This window comes from Anarhichas minor, unplaced genomic scaffold (assembly GCF_050575085.1).
Source record: "Anarhichas minor isolate MPS153535 unplaced genomic scaffold, ASM5057508v1 ptg000045l, whole genome shotgun sequence".
In the NCBI taxonomy this organism is placed as follows: Eukaryota; Metazoa; Chordata; class Actinopteri; order Perciformes; family Anarhichadidae; genus Anarhichas; species Anarhichas minor.
This window is the reverse complement of record NW_027466491.1, coordinates 4225078-4242482: the sequence shown is the minus strand read 5'-3', so window position 1 is coordinate 4242482 and position 17405 is coordinate 4225078. Positions and strand designations below refer to the sequence as shown.

General features: G+C 42.9%; 1 protein-coding gene across 2 annotated transcripts in view; it reads right to left on the bottom strand.

Annotated features, from left to right (window-relative positions):
* The window catches only part of wnk1b (WNK lysine deficient protein kinase 1b), a 77588-nt gene that overhangs the window by 18774 nt on the left and 41409 nt on the right, over positions 1 to 17405 (bottom strand). Inside the window, exons 6-15 of one of the 2 annotated variants that reach the window (XM_076111370.1) lie at positions 15249 to 15337; positions 14578 to 14717; positions 14328 to 14407; positions 13844 to 14173; positions 13524 to 13593; positions 12694 to 12887; positions 7755 to 9167; positions 5097 to 5192; positions 4033 to 4107; positions 82 to 152 (exon numbers count right to left, since the gene is read on the bottom strand). In XM_076111370.1, coding sequence (XP_075967485.1) covers positions 82 to 152; positions 4033 to 4107; positions 5097 to 5192; positions 7755 to 9167; positions 12694 to 12887; positions 13524 to 13593; positions 13844 to 14173; positions 14328 to 14407; positions 14578 to 14717; positions 15249 to 15337 — 2558 coding nt within the window. The remainder of the gene's footprint in view (positions 1 to 81; positions 153 to 4032; positions 4108 to 5096; positions 5193 to 7754; positions 9168 to 12693; positions 12888 to 13523; positions 13594 to 13843; positions 14174 to 14327; positions 14408 to 14577; positions 14718 to 15248; positions 15338 to 17405) is intronic. The other variant, XM_076111371.1, reaches the window with a different exon arrangement.

Here is a 17405-nt window from a genome sequence, read left to right as displayed (position 1 = left end):
GATAACATCAAAAAAATGAAATGTGATGGAAAATATTTGAGCAGTTCAGACATTGTGTGTGCTTGTTAACGCATTTATTACCTCTCTATAGATGAGAGCACTTGAGGTGGCTGTAGTTGGGACTGGGACAGCTCTGAAGACTGAGAGGCAGACTGAAACACACACAGGCACATGAAAATGCAAGTACACACACAATCAAGATGATCGCTAGCAACACAAACACCAGGGACATTTGGGGAAAGAAAATGCAGCAGGAAGGCATAAAATATAAGCAAAGTGTGACAAAAATAAGAGAGAAAACTAACTAAATAGTAAGAAGTGGGTTCATGATTTTAGAGCAACACTATATAGAGCAGTCGTGAGGCAGAATTGGTCCGAACAACAACTAAAACTAGAGCGTGGAACAACAGTAACAAAGCAAGAACTGCCCAAAAAGAGAACGTAAACAGGATTGTATTCATTAGGTGTATTAGGTATCTCCAATTGCACATGCAACCCTGCCTCATAATTGATAAACATCTATAAATGAAGAAAAAATGGTAAGAGCAGACTCTTGCACTTGGACCAAAAAGAAATCTGCAGACAGTGAAACATGGATTCTAGTGGACATTATTTATTTGTAGACCAATCAAAACTGTTGACGTCACACCAACAACGCAGGAATCCTTTCCACCAAGTATTGCTTGATTGTGTTTTTCTAAGTAAGTCAGTGTTGCTACACTCAAAACAAGCCACACAAGCTATTCAACAAACGACTAGTTATTCAATGCAGTAAAAGCAAATCAGAATATGTTGGCACATTAAATGAGATGTCAGTCATATTAATAATCACTAAAAATGTAATGTAAATGCAATACCATTGCAAAATACTAAACACCAACTGGAAACCGTTCAGATTGTAGTATAACAATGTAACTACCGTCCAAGACAAACAGTTATTGTAGGTTTACAGGATAAACCAGACCCGCTGTATGAGTCATATGCAGATAGTCAGCCTGTCTCTACAAGTGGAACCACTTCAGAAACATAATTCCTATTTCTGTTCACCACATTATCATCATCATGGCTTTCCAATTTAGTTTTTTTTTAGCTTCTAATTGGCATATTTTGGCACAGAAATGTAAACATTTCTCTAGTCGTAAAATTCTCCAACAACTGCCGCTGGGTTCTAATGCTGGTCCCTGTCCAGGATCATCGAGTGTAACATATTACTTCAGTTTTTTTAACATGTGTAGCATTTTAAACCATCTTTATTTCTGTCACAGTATGATGCTACCCTGATGACTTTTGCTGTGGACAGCTGTACTGTTTATATTCAATTGCTTCGGGGTCCACAAGTTTATGCAGTCAAGAGAGTTTGGTGAATGTGACTTCCAAACCTCACAGATACTGTATATGGATAAGAATATGAAAATGTTCTTGCATCTCATTAGCATGCAGTCCATCCTCTCTTTCAAATGTGTATCATGGACAAGTAGGAATTCCATAAAAACAAATCCAACAATCCCAGGCACTTGAAAAGGATTCAAACAACTACATCATTCAGGTGTCGGGTCTGAATGTCTATAACCAGTACCTGGGGCGGGGCTTCCATGGGAGTATCAGGCGGGGCGGTGACTACACTGATGATTGGCACCACCATAGCCAACGGCTGAGGCACAAGTAGGGGCACAGGAGGAGGAGGAGGAGGAGGAGAAACAATAGTAGGCACCACCCCAACAGGGAGCGGCAGAGGAGAGGGAGGGGAAGCCACGACCGCTGTCGGCATGGTAACAGGGAGGGACGGCGATGGACAGGGCAGTGTCACCAAGGAAACGGAAGATGGAGTTAAGCTGGGCTGAGAAGAGGAGGAAGGGCCAGAAGGAGGAAGAGGAGGAGGCAGAAAGGGAAAAGAAGGGAGAGAGAAGAAGGTAGATAAGGCCGAGAGGACGGGCAGGAGGAAAAGTGAGGGAGCAACGTCATCGGGAGGATGAGGAAGAAGATAACCCCGAGCAAGGACAGATATATATCGCCTGAGTAATGGAACAGTGAGATAACTGTCGGTTCACCTTAAAGGCTTCACATCAAAAGAAAAACTACTTCCCTGTTAGCTTGTGAGTCTGGTTCTTTATTGATCTCCATGATAAATCATGTTAAAAATAACGACACCATCTATAGTTCACTGGGACATTGATCGAGCCTATTAGTGACAACATCTGAAATTAAACAACAAACTCTGTGACACCAAGGTTTGTGTAAAACACACACGACTCTTAAGATCATGCAACCGCAAATATATCTCAACAGGCAATGTAGATTGTGGCTTTACACGTAGTAGGAGAGCAGGCAAAGTCTCTGTGCAATGCAGATGGGCAACACTCTTAACCCCGTATTAAAACACACAGGACATAAAACCTACCTACAGATGTGTTCTCACACTTTACTTAATGCTGCTGTACGTCTCTATATTGAGTTTAAAGGCATTGCATGTGTTCTTGAGGTTTAAATGTCAAATGCATTACTTTCCTCATAAAACTGTTGCAAAGGGCGATTTTTCTTAGGTGTGAAACCTGCACAGTTTACGTCCGTGTTTACTAGTGAGCAGTCTTCTTCCTCCATCTGCCTCTGTTGGCACATCGCTGTGTCTCTTGGCACATCACAGCCGCCTGTCAATAGAGTGCTGCAGGGATGACGTATTTTTGTAGGCCAACCCAGGAAGTTAACACCATGGTCACATGACCACAAGTATACACAAGGCTGTGAAGGCGGTACTCGGTGTTCCTGTCCAGGACGAGGCATGAGACATTATTGCATTGTAGTTGTGGTCTGCCTCCTGTTCACACTGACTTTTTATAAGTGAACCAAGAGGAGTAAACATGAAGCTATGTGGACCGACAGGTAACTGACTTGATTGGACAGTTTTGGCGATTGTCCTCCCGCATCCTCAGGACCCTCGAGGGAAATTAAATTCTGATGACTCAGGGACAGACGGATTCATCAGAGTTGAGCTTTTTATAATAATTTAGAAATAATTCTAAAATCACATATCTGCCAACATTAAATCCTTTGTTTCACACCTCAAATGAAAAGCACCAGAGTTCCCTTAGACGTGAACCGAGAGCCACCTTTTCTCGTCTCGTTTTGGTTGTTTGCTTTCACACCAGCCCACGTGAACCATACTAACGGAGCAAACCGACCCGTGTTCGTTTTTATCCAAACCAAAGAGGTTAGGTGTAAAACCGTAACATACTTGATTTTGGCCTGAACATCGATGCTACACCTCTTTCAAGGTTTTTCCACTGCCCAGTTACCAATATTCATCTTTTACCGTTTATCAGTTCTGATTCAGGAAATGACCCATCTTCATCTGCTAAAAATGTCTTCATGCATTTGCCATCTATGTTTTAATGAGGTAGTTAGAAGGAGCATTACATCTGGGGTGAACAAAGGAGAACTCTATTAACAATAGGCATCAACAAAACAAGAGGATTGTCAAACTGATTTACACACCATCACTAACAGATACACGAGGGCACCGACAGTACGGACATGACAGCCACATACACTCGCATATGTTCTGGTACCTGAACTATTGCTAGCCGAGCAGCTTGGTACAGAAAGTAAAGATGTTCTATACTGGGAGACGGGCTGAGGTCAAAAAACTGAACACACACACACACACACAATCCCACATACATTTGTACAGACAAGTAGACAAGTATAAACACACATAAGGACAAACCCGGTGATAAGTGCATGCAGCAAGCCAGAGAATGGAAAGAAAAACAATCTTGAGCTGAACGAAGAAGAAAGAAGCAAAAAAAGACGAGCAAAACATGCAGTAATAACACATGGACCAAGAATGGCATTGAATATGAAGACTGACGGCAACTGTGTGTAAATGTGGATGTCCATGTGTGTCTCTGGGTGCCTGTGTTTCCGTGTTTAAATGCCTGCAAAGAGCCAGCACCAGCTTGTGTCCATTAGGAGTTTATTTGTGAAGTATTGTGTTACATGTACAGTGTATTTCATTAGTGGTGCTACTTTACGTACCTGTGAAGACGCCTGTGGCAGAGATGTGTGTGGGGGGCTCTGAACTGATGTAATACTGTGACTGGAGGAAACAACCTGGAGAGAGAAAGGAAAACAGTGTGAGACAGAGAGCAGTGGAGAGAAGGGAGGAGACAGAACTACTCAATATGAATATACACACACGCCAGTATCTTTTTTTGGTTTGATACTTTTTTATAGCTAGTGCAGTTCCCAGTCACATCCTGATTATTATAACCTGGATAAACTCAAATCCCAGTTATGAGAAACCAAAATTAGTTGGAAAATGCCAGGTGGGAAAACCAATCTTATCAAATTAAAATCAGTTTTTTATAACCCCCCTGTGTTGTTAATTTCCTAATTGGTTGTCAAACAATATTCCAGTAAAAATATTTAGTAAAGTATGAATCATGTCAATGATTGCAATACAAGTGTTTTGTAAACACTGAATGTAACTAAGGGGGAATGGCTGTTTTGCGAGTCCATAGTGATCTCTGATTAACATCCAATTTAATGCTCAATCAAATCAGTTTAGGGCTGCAATTAGTTCACCGCAGTGGCTTGTGCTGGGGGCAGAACGACTGTGGTGTAACTGCAGGCAAAGTGCCAGCTCTGTGGGGGCGACTGTGGCTAAGTGGGTAGCAGGGCAGTCCTTCAATCAGAGGATCGGTGGTTCAATCCCCGGTTCTGGCTCCGTTAATCGCATGTCGATGTGTCCTTGAGCCTTGTGTCCTTGAGCAAGACACTTAACCCCAAAATTGCTCCTGTAGCTGAGCCTACGGTGTAGAATCTGAATTTTAAGTCGCTTTGGATAAAAGCGTCTGCTAAATGACTGTAATGTAATGTGGGAGTTGATACCTTGAAGCAAAGGCAACAACTTCAAAGTGAAAGCCGACATACCAGTTATTGCTGTATAAGCACATACGAAATAGGGTGGAGTTATTTTTGTTTTTAATCTTTTTGGGGTTTGGACATCAAGGGGAGGTGGTGTTAAAAGTGAGAGGAAAGTGATGACATGAGAGAAGACTGGAAGTCTAAAAAGTGACTTTTTAGGTTGCTTTTCTTACCTGTTGGGGGGCCCCAGGAGGAGCTGGCTGGGTGGTGACAGGGACCAGAGGGGGTCCCTGGGGAGTGGACTGGGGGGTGGGAGTCTGAGCCTGTTGCTGTGGAACAGATTTAGAGGAAGACAGACAGAAGGGTGGACGGAGAGGACGAGATGTCGAAGGACATAAAAGGTTGGAGGAGAGGGGGCGGGAAATCAAGAGAAATTGGCAATAAGGAGAAAAAACAAAAACCGAGAAAACAAAATCAGAGCATGTTCGCAGTTTGTCAACCAGAAACTGTACATTAGTGCAAACACAAGGTACTTCTGCAGTTCTCTAGTGATCAGCTTTTAGTCTACATATTCTTCTTGTGTATGCACACATGCACACAGACAACATCCATCTATACGGCAACAGATATATGCACACCAATACCAACTGTATACACGGTTCGTAGTGTAGCATGTACAACAGTACAGGCACAGAACTGGGGTTAGGTAGGGTGTAAGTACAGGGATTGGTTTTTTACATGCAGGTCAAACCCTTAGTGATTGGTAGTGATATTAAATCAAAGAAGCACAAGGTAGAAACTGGAATACGGACACCAAATCCTTTCAACAACTCACCGCTCCCTAAAACACCCTAACATCTTTTGTTGTATTGCATATGATAAAATATGAGTCATGATCGTGGTGACTGTGCCTGTTCCTGATGGCTTGAAACTGCAAACATGCCTTGAGTCATGTTTAGTTGCCACATTGCCGGATATAATCCCGTTCAGGAAGTTTTTGCAGATAATTAGTCAAATTCTATAGTGAGTTTAGATTTATGAGATTTCATCCAGATGCTGTATAACCTGTCCTGAGCGCCACGTTTGTTTTGCTATTAAAAAGCTTTCAATACTTTTCAAAAGAATCCTTAAAGAAAACATTACTGGTTTGACATGTTACAGATTCTCTTTCTATTTCCAGCCAAATTAAACTTTGGTATAATTGATTGAATCCCGGTACATTCCTAGTGAGCATTAAGCCACACAGAGCTGTATGATCCCTACCGGCATCCTTCAGATAATCTACAGCACGACATCATACAGACTGCTATGGCCGTTCTATTGACTGAACCCTTTTTACTCGTCATGAAGCACAAGTATGTCGCACCAGACACACTGCTACCTACCTTTTGTTAACATCATAAGCAGTCACGTAGAGACAAAGAATTTCACAACAACGATATCTACTAAATACAATGTATGGCAAGACGGGAGACTTAGATGGATGAAAGATAATGACGTGAAAAAAACAAAACAGAGGTAGTGACAGATAAAGACTGAAGGGCCAGTGATCATAGCGATGGTTCAAAGTAAATAAAATGAAGAAAGTAAAGGTGACACTGATAATATCAGCATTCTAAGGGTTTAATGAATTTGAAGTGTGACCTTTGAACCTTGTGTAGGAAGTTGATCTCCAGTGTGGGTAGGAAACGACAATACAATACGCTATAATAAAGAACCGACTTAAAGCCAAGATCTTTAGCAATTACAACACAAAACAGAATCTGAAATATACAAATGAAAAGGCTCTCTGCATGTTACAGTGGAAGGTTGGTCTAAGCCCCCTTTGATTTTGTTGTATGTTTGAGTGTTTGTCCATACAAATCAACAAAGTCTCATAGCTTCATCACACGTCAAGGATTTTCTTAGATTCGCAACACACTAGTCAATGTGCAGGTGTCTAGAATAAATAGATTTGAAGTTTTTCAAGATACAATTTTCCCCATTTGAGGCCCAAACGGACTTTGGATTTGTAAGAGTAAAAATGTAAGTATACCATACATACAGTATGCTGACACAAACACACATTTCTCATATACATTCGTATATGAACATACAGACAACATATTACTTACTGATATTTACAAAGAAATCAAATGCACAACATGAACACAGGAGGGGGCTTAGACTGCATATAAAGCTTGCACAACAGAGATCGTCCCAAAGTCTACCGTCTGAATGTTGCATTTAAAAATAATTATTAATCAACTCACAACACTGAGTCTTATGTCGGGTTTCAAATCAAATGCTTCTGGTCTTGGTTGAACCCAGATGTGCTCTGGGTTGTGCCCTCATCTAGAACTTCTTATGAACTATTTAAGTATTGCTATGAGCACACATTGCAAAATGTGAGAGATTCTGAAGGCAGACGATGAGAATCTCTCTGTCGTGTTGATGTGACTGGAGAGGATTAAAACAAAGGCTACGTGATGACAATACGCATCAACTGGGACTCCTGGGTTGGGAGGGTAAAAAACAAAAACAAAAAAAACCACACAGCAGGGATTGGTATAACAGGGTCCGGGTCAAATTACTATCGTAAATCAATTCAGCTGCTTTTCATAGAAAGATTCACTTTAATTGATGGAGAACACTTTTTTTAAGTTGTTGATGTTTTCCAATGTAAATGACCTCATGGGCAAAATATCATGAAGAATTAGGTCTATGGCAATAGATATGAAATTCTTAATCTATGAGTTGTTGGCTATTTGCAGTCAAACAACAAAGAAAATGCGTAGAATGTCATAATAATTACAAAGCTTTTAGATCTTTGCTAAAAAAGCAACTTGTGTCATTTCCACTAGTAATTGACCCAGAGGTGTAGGGGTGTTTTTAAGGTCTAGACTCAGTACCAGAGTAAGGTTAGCGGCCTGCATGGCCAGCAATGACTCATGGTATGTCATATCGGGTTGGGCTGGTATCACCCCTCCATGCCGAGCCCAGGCACTCTGGATCAGAGACTCCAGCTGGGTTGATGACGCTCCCCCAGGGTCGGTGGACGGAGTGGCAGGGAGAAAGCTCTGCATGGAGGGTGGATGTCCCTGGGGATCTATGGGGAACACTCCTCCGGATGAATCGTAGAGCGCGGCGGAGGACGAGTGAGGGATGGACTGAGCAGCGGAGGAGTCGAAGGGAGGGAGAGGAGGTGACTGGAACTCCCCGGCATCAGAGGAGGCCATAGAGTCACTGGAAGGTTCTGGGCTTCTGTCTCTTGTGGCTAAACCAATGTGGTGAAGAAGAAGACTTCCTGGAGGTAAGGGGAGCTCGGGACTCATATATGCATACAGCTCTTCTGTCACCGGCTGAAGGCGGCTGTATGTGCCTGAACCACCTGATCCAGTTCCGGTGTTGTCCTCCAGAGGGAGGTCCATGGAGCTCCTTCTGGCCCGGTAAAGTCTGGATGCCAGGAGGCTTGGGTCTCCAGCAGCAGCTGCGGCGGCGGCTGCAGCTAAATGGAACTCAAAAACACTTCCAGTCGGTGGTGGGGCCTCAGCCATAACTGGAGGTGCAGTTATCGGGAAAGCCGATGAGGAGGCATGCTGTGGTGGAGGATAGCATCCATCAGACGATGAAGAAGAGCCGCCAGTGGGCGCACTCATGGGGGGTAAAGGAGGAGGGATTGGGCTGTTTGCACTCATTCTTTGCATGAGGTGTGCGTGCAAGAACGCTGGTTGAGGTGGAGGAACAGGATCGAAACCGAAACTAGCGGCTGCAGCTGCTGCTGCTGCTTGCCTCTGCTGATGGAAACCCAAGTGGCCAAGCTGGTGTGCAGTCATTGGGTATCCTCCATAAGCCATCGCTTCATAATGGTCCAATAAGGCAGCTTGATTTAGACTTAATCTCCTCACTGCCTCCTCGTGCTCTGCTCTCATGTCTTTATAGCCGTATAAACTTGGGTCAGATTGTCCTTGGAGATGCAGCGGCTCACCAACACCAAGTCTTTGAGCGGCTGCTGCAAAACCGGGATTTAACATGAAGAGGGAGGGCGTCTCAACACCCTCCATCCCAGAAAAGGGATGCAGGCTGCTCCCATAGCGAGTGTAGGCAGGCTGGAAGTGGCGGGTATGTGCCTCGAGAATGGACGTGCTCTTGCGTCTCTGGGTGTTGTAGGCCTTAGGAGGCCCAGTGGGAGGAGGCGAGAAGGAAATGGGGCGCTCAGGGAAGAAAATATTAGGGGGCTCTGGGAGAGTTTGGAGGGGGATGCTCCCCCCTGCTCCTCCTCCTGTGCTTCCTCCTCCACTGTAGGGGTGCGGCATTGAATGCTGCTGCGACAATGAGATACAATGAATTTAAGAATGAGAGAGAGAACCACAGCAAAGGCCCACATGAAATGGAGAAAATAGCAAAGAGCATCATTTCAAAGCACTACAAAGAGAAAAAAGGGAGATATATTTTCTCTCCACATCAGAAACAAAAGATGTTTAAAATAGGACAGAATATAACCAACAGCTGTAAAAAAAAAAAGGAGTGATGAGATGACGTTAACAGGTAACATGTTAAGACACGAAGCTGCAGTAGAACAGACAGGCCAAGTGACAGACTGGACAAGACAGTAAAAGTGGGAGACACAGAGATCACAGGTAGATACGCAGTGGGGTAGTTTATGTAGTATAATACTAAGAAAAGAAAGGCCAAATAAGCTCAATCATATCCCGACGCACCTGCACTCAGGAAAACTGTCTTTTAACACAGAGATTCTTTCACTGATCATCCAACTACGTAGCTGCACCCTGACTATCTAGACAGGTCTGGTGTCTGCACTTGTAAAGTAAATCAAGTTAGTCACGTTAGTCGTGTGACTCATTAGTCACTTGATCTGCTAGTCAGGTGAGTTATTCGTCACGCGAGTAGTGAAGTCAGTGCAGTTAACGTCAACCACGATCGTTTCCTAAACCTAACCAAGTGGTTGTGTTGCCTGAACCCAACTTACTGTGAAATCAGAAGTTGTTTTTTTAAAGATACTATGTCTGTACATTGACACACCATCTGGACACTTTCAAAACTAACACTAGAGGGGTGCTCAGTGCGTCGACCTCCGGACACTGCCCAAGTTGAGAGTGAGAATGTGTTTTATATGGCAGTGTTTTGTACGCTCTAAAAACTTTGCCTGTCAAATGAGCAGTTTTCCTGATGGCACATGCACATGATATTGGACATTTGTATCATAGAGCAAAGTTAACGGTAAAGCCAGTCAACCTGTATTCAATATGAACACATGGTGGTCGAACAGAGGGAGAGAGAGAGAGTTAAAGAGAGGTGGATGGGTAGAATGAGACTCACAGCGGTGTCTGAAGGTAAACCCTGAGATCATACTAATCAAGACAAGGGTGCCTCTTAAAGATACACAATTAGCTCACCTCGGATTATATTGTATAAAAAAAAAGTATCATTAAGTTAACTGTGAAGAGGACAGAGGCTGTACACACATTCATGTTTAGTAAAGGAGGATACAGTACGACTAAATTAATTCATGTTCTTCTCAAGTGTGCATCTCCTCTTGCATTTTCAATGAACTTGCAAATAAATTAAATTCTCCGATTCCATGTGGTTGTTCATGCATTTCTCATTTGGCTAGTTCTTCAAAGCTGTGACAAAAAACTGCACGAGTAACACAAGCTGTTTCATTAAGAATCCTTTCACTCACTGCGCCATCCAGCCCTGCAGTGAGAGCACTGGGCCTTCACAACATGTTTAAGCAGCTTTATCTACTTCCAGACACCAGTGTGGCCCCTATCCGCCATCTTTCTCTCTCTCCCTTCTTCTCTGGTTGTCACCAACCATCGTGGGCCTTGGGGTTTAGGACTGTGAACCTACAGGGGTGGAGAACAGGGCAGGTAGGCTGGCCCTCCGCTGCCTGGCCCTGGGCAGAGAGGAGGCCGAGTGAATGGGTAGGACCGTCTCCAGGGCCTTGGAGAGGCGCCCAGCGAACGTGTCCCTCTCAGCTGCGAGAGGCATGCAGGGGGAGGCGGTGGTGTAGGAGGATGAAGAGGACAGGTCTGGAGGAGGGGTGGAGGGCTCCTTTGGACGAACGGCCACGGGTGGAGGAGCATGGGAAAAGGAGTAGGAGGAGGGAGGGACGCAAACAGACATGCTACGACTTCGATGACGGCGCAACGCGGGCTGTGGGCCAGGGAGGGGTGATGGAAGAGGATGGGACCAACATGGAAAACAAACACGCAAAAAGTGAACGAAACATAGAAAACAGCAGCAAAATTAAAACACAACCAAAGGACGTGTAAAAAAAAGAAGAGGCTAAGTGAAGAATACAGAAAAAAAGATTTTCCAAAATTACAGCTTATTACATCAACAAACAAAATAATAGCTCGCTACATTTTTAACATAATTAATGAAAGATAAAAACAAATCAGTGACTTTGTAGGAGCAACCGTTCCAGTTTTTCCAACAACAAATTTCTAGCAAAACCTGTTAGGAAAGTTAAACAAGCCAAATAGCATAATAACACAAATGAATATAAATGACCTCATGAACAAAGGCAATAAATGAAACACAAACTGAAACAGAACAGTGAACAAAGAAATAATAATGAAATAAATTAACACAATATTACATAAAAGGAGAGAATGGTTATTCAAGATATTGAATTAAGTAGTTATTTAATGTGATAAACCAGTCTGTAAGTCACTTTGTCTACACTGAAATGACCAACAGTCCCAGTCAGTGGAGGTGCTGGTAAACTGGAAGTCAGACAAGAGCATCTGTCGCCAAAAGGTCCCGAGATGCAAACGTCGTGGGAAATGAAATAAGAAATGACCACTCCTCCTTTGGTAACTACGTCTAAATGTGCCCTTGAGCAAGGCATTGGACTCATCTGCTGCTAAAAGGTCAACAATGAATGATTATGGTTAAAACAACAAGCTATGCTCATCAAACAAATATTATGTAAAATATAAATTTAAATCCAGGGCCATAAGAGAGAAGTAGAAACCTAGCTCAGTTAAGATTGTGAAGATGTGCAGTATATCGGTATTCAATAAGAGTGAATAGACGGACACACAAACACACAAGGGGGGGACTTCTAATTTCTAAAGGGAAAAAAGTTTTAGAAAGTTATCGTTTCATATCTAAGATTAATTATTTCCTTGGGAAAATTCTTAAAATGCATGAGAAGTAAATATGCTCAACTATCAATATATGAAAACAGGTTTAAAGTAGGAAAACAAATATACAACACAAGAAAAAGAATAGTCACTGAATAAACAACAGATGAACAACTAGATGCTTACATGAGGGAGCATTGTTAACATTATTAACACAGAACGAGGAGGATCGAGGGAGGAAGACAGAAAGAGGTAACTGGCTGATGAAATGGCAGGATTGAGGTAAAGAGGGATGCATGACATCTGGTACGCTGAGGAGAAAGTGACTCACAGATTGAAAGATGAATTACAAAAAGGAATGCTTTGCTGGCTTACTATGAAAGTAACAAACTGAATAAATATCAGATTGTGTAAGTGACTCATCTAAGTGTCTTAAATATTGGCTGACAGATGTGTTGCTTTCTCTCCGCGCAATGCAGTAAGTTGCAGCCTCAACAGGCAAGAAGAAATCAAATACCTTCTAGTCGTCCTCTTCTTCAGGTCATAGGAGGTCATCTCCAAATAAAACACCCATCAACAACACGCTCTTGTGCGTTTAGCTCAATAAATTGCGTGCCTACTCACTGCAAGCGTCATTCCTACTCACTCCCACTCCAAAAACACACGTCAAACTGACTATGCACAGACAACCTACACGTGCGCAATGTCCAATTCGGATGATAAGGCCACTCACCATTGGCTGCGGCGGCTGGGCGTAGCCTGGGTGCTGCTGCGGGTTAGCAGAGGGGGTGGAGGGGTAAGGGGTTTGGGGCTGGGAAGGGGGATGGGGGGAGTGGGAGCAGCCGTAAGACATGGTCAGCTGACCCAGGTGGGGGGAGTCCGAGGAGAAAACGGTGGAACCCTGGCCGCTGTCCAGACCTCCTTCAGCTGAGGGGGAGAGCGACAAAGAGAGACTTGTTAGGGTCACCTTCAGTCCGATAAAGTCCATCTTAAAGTAAAGACGAACAGAAACTCAGTATCTACGTGGGAAGAATCTGTATATCTCTCTAGGAATTTGCACTCCATTTATACAAGTAATTCTTCTGCTGGTTTAAAAAAAAAAAAAGAAAAGAAAAAGCAGCAGCCACAGGGGAGCACAAGCTGTTTATAAAGGGCACAACAACGCATGAACAACTTCAGAGGCATACAATTAAAGGAAGGAAGAACATAGTCAGTTCCAGAGTTTTCTGTTTACAACAGGAGGACTGTAAAGTGTGAGCCACACTTGAAAAGCAACTCAACAATCGCTGCCCCGTGTTTATAATACGATACCGGAATAACCCTCTTGGCTCATGGAGAATGTTTTTATGGATGTATGCAGTCATTTGTCACGTGTTTTTTTAGAGATGGAAGTGCTGGAATGGTGTCTTGTGGTAAGCCTAAATCATACATTACAGATGCTTGAAATATTCTCTTTTATGAATAAAACAGACATGCGATGGAAAAAGACATAATATCCATGCAGAATGTGATGATGTCGTGCTCCAAGTATCGACTGCCTCTGCAATTTGAAGTTTGTCTTACATGTGTGTGAGATGCCCGTGTGCTGATAGTGAAGCTGCTGTTGCTCCACTTCGGTCTCCTCTGCTTCCACCTGCAGACAAACAAACACAAGCTCGGGTCAAGTCCACAAGGTCCACAGGGTCCACAGGGTCCACAGGGTCCACACTCAAACACCACATTCTACAGCTGGAGAAAGGACCATCTGGACTCTTACTACTGAAAGCCTGAAAATATCCATATTTCAGTCTCTTGTTCCAACCAAAGTGTTCCAAAAGTCCAAATATACTAACAAACTGATTTACTGATAAATCATTAAACAATAAACTAATTAGTTAGCAAACCTGCGTGTGAGAAGATTTGAGTGTCTCTTGCTGCTGCTGCTGCTGCTGCTGTTGTTGTTGTTGTTGCTGCTGCTGTTGCTGTTGCTGCTGTTGCTGTTGCTGCTGTTGCTGTTGCTGCTGTTGCTGCTGGAGCTGTTGCTGTTGTTGCTGCTGCTGTTGCTGTTGTTGCTGTTGCTGCTGGAGCTGTTGCTCCGTCTCAAGTTTTCTCTTCTCCTGTTCTTCTCGTACCAGCTGCCTCTGTTCTCTCTTCCGCCGGATCAGAGACACGCGATCCTTGATAGCCTTCGCCATGGTCTTATGGTCACCCTCAGCAACGTAGCCGGACTCAACCTGGGGAGTTGGGTGAAGCCACACACACACACACACACACACACACACACACTCTTCTTAACCAACGGGACTTTTCACTTCATCCATTAACCGTCCTCCATCTCTTCTCACCACATAGTTCTTCTCATCCAATATCCTTCCATTCTGTACAAACCATTTCCTGGGCCACATCTTCAGGGACGTCCTTGTTCAGGTCAAAGGAGAACTCGATGGCTTCGTTGTCTTTGTATTTGCCTGCAAACAAGTGAACAAATAGCTGGTGAGGAAGCTGCCCCTCTGTTTTTCTTTGTAAAAATAGTGTTTATGGTTATCACTACAAAAGTATCCGTTTCTGGAACTAAGACTTTAGGAATGGCAGACCTTACAAGATCTTAATTGGATGAAGAACTACAATTATTCCTTGCCTTTGAGCTTCTTGACGTCTTCTATCCTGAGCCAAAGTTTGATGGCAATCATTTGCCCATCATCCTCTTCTGCCAGTTCAACCCTGACCCCTGTGTCCTCCTGAAAGAAGGCATGGTTCAACAGGATCTTTATAGCATACCTAGAGGAACGAAAGAAAAGAAAAGATATGTAAGAGGGGATTCACTTCTTCATACCAATTTGTTTAACTTGTGAGCTGGTCTCCAGCTGATAAACTAATAGGACAGATGTATTTAATTTATCTGTTGAGAAACACAACATGTTGACAACAATGAGTCTTTGTGTCAAATAAACTGAATGGCAGACCATCATATAACTATTCTTCCCCAAGACATCGTTAAGAAAAACAAAGGGAGGGAAAGAGAGTTTAGCTTTGGTTTAGTTTTGGGTACGGTGAATGTTTTGGCAGACCCACAGCATGGTCAGACACAGAACCGAGGACTTCCTATTTCTGACCAAGAAGCTGTGAATCAGAACAGGATTAAGAGAGAGGGCGCCATCAAACATTACGAGGCTTACTGTGATCCATTTCATTTTAATAAAGTAAGAGATTGATGCAAACGTTGTCTGTACAGTAAATCACAGAAAGTTAAATAAATCCAAAGATATGACTAATTAAAAACAATGCCGAGTTAAGCTGTGTGTGTCTCACCTCTCATCCTTGTTTGTTCTGATGCAGCCCTCTATAATTTCCTTCACCTCAGGAATGGCTACCTTGTCAAAACTGCCAGGCTTAACTCCCTGCAAACACAAGAAGAAGAAGAGCAGTGAAGACAAGGAACCTTTTAGAGAAAGACAAGCAGTCAAGCTCACACACACACAGGAGTGTTGGATAGAACTGAAACACTGCTTTTCTTTCTCACTAATGTATAGGAGACATTTATCGTGGGCTGCCATCTTTTAAAACACACATGTGCTGTACATTCATTCATGGTAATCTTCATTTCTTTCAAGAAAACAGTTGAATGCTTGCTTTCTGTTTTTTGTTTTGCCTCTGTATACAATGCACAACACGATTGTTCTTCAGGATAGGAACATAGAAAACAGGCTGAACTGCCAAAATCCTATTACATACTTCAGGATTAACTGTTACTAATTAAATGGAACTTTGTGAAATACTCATTCTGCAATTAAAATTCATGAGCCATGCAAATAGAACATTTTACTGTTAACAGTATTTTATGATGGTTAAACATTTGACAGACAGGTCCTACTGCCTACTTTTAATTCCCACATAAACCCAGATATCCTCTCAGGGACACACAATGAATCACAGCCGCCCAGAGCCAATTAAGAAAACTAGAGGCCATCTTGATGGATAAAACTAATAAAAAGGTATCAGCTGGGACTCATGCTGAAGGCTCTTCTAACGCCTAATACCAAGAAAAGGCAACACTGGAAATCTTCCCAAAGAAGAAAACAGAAACAATCGATATCTTCATGATACAGCACAATGCAGGGGTTATAGGAATACACTTTTTGGCACAATAAACTAAAAAGGAACCTCTGTTAATGACCAGCCCAGTTGTTCAAACATTGAAGGATCAAAATAGAAACAGAAGCAAAGTCAAAAAAGAACGGAGCTGAAGCTTTATCCTGAATGAATAACAAGGTAGCAAACACAAATGACATGCTCCAGAAAATACGACCATCTCTCCATCTGTCGTACACCCGTATGGAGTATAACATCATCCATGTAGAGCCCACAGTTATATTAAGTTAGATCAGAACTATTTCTAGCAGATGTCAGTTTCCTTAAATCACACATTATATATCAAATATAAAATCATAACGATGAATGCAGATTGGAAGCAATAAAAACTCAAAAACACTGCTGGATGAAAAGAAAGAGGAAACACCAGCCACTACGACTGACAGAGAGACAGTTGGACAGGTTTAAGGTTTATCAAATGAAAGGTAGGGAACTTACCTAGAAAACAGACAAACAGACTAGAGACCTGTTGCACTAACAGATGTCTTGGGTCGTTGTTTTCAGTCTGAACTAGCTCGTCAGACAGACAGAAAGAGTTGCTAACTGTTTATTTCACCCTGTTCATGTCGGCAAATGACCACCGACTTCTGCTCTTGTCCTCCAGCTCCGTCTTCCCTTCCTACTTTCTTTGGCCTGTTTCTCTCCTGCAACCCCCCCAGTTCACCATTACGCAACAACCCCCCCATCTCCGTCTCTCTCTCGCTCTCACACACACACACACACACATGTGATTCCAGTGCCAAACAAAGTTAGGACTAATGGAGGAAGTAATGGTATTAAGTCTGACAGAAGAAGGGAGGATGAAGGGGAGAAGGAGGGAGAGAAAGCAAGATTTCAGTTTAACAAGGATGATTGGAGGTCAGGAATGTTCCAGAAGGAAAAGAGCCGTGAAGTACGTCAACAACTGTGTGTGTCAACGTACAGTATCACAAGTATATCTGCACGACCCATGCGCTCTGAGGGGGCCTGCCTTACAGGCAGACAAAACAACACAAAGGCCAGCGGTTCCCAAGCTTTCTGTGACCCTTCTTCACTGGTTCTATACGTCGATGAGTTTGTTCATTTGGTGGTCTGAAGAGTTAAAATGATCCAGCAAAAACACAAAAAGAAAAGATTAAAAGAATACATTTAGGTATGTGTTGTGCTTTCCCATTTTATAAATTGTCTCATTATCCTGCAACACCTTAAAAGTGACCCAAACACCAATTTGGCAAATTGAGACCTACAATGTGAGAGTCTGATATCGATACAGTGATGATCAAGATCGTTCCTTAAACAACCTTTATTTGAACGTTAGTGACCTGTCAGAGCAACTGG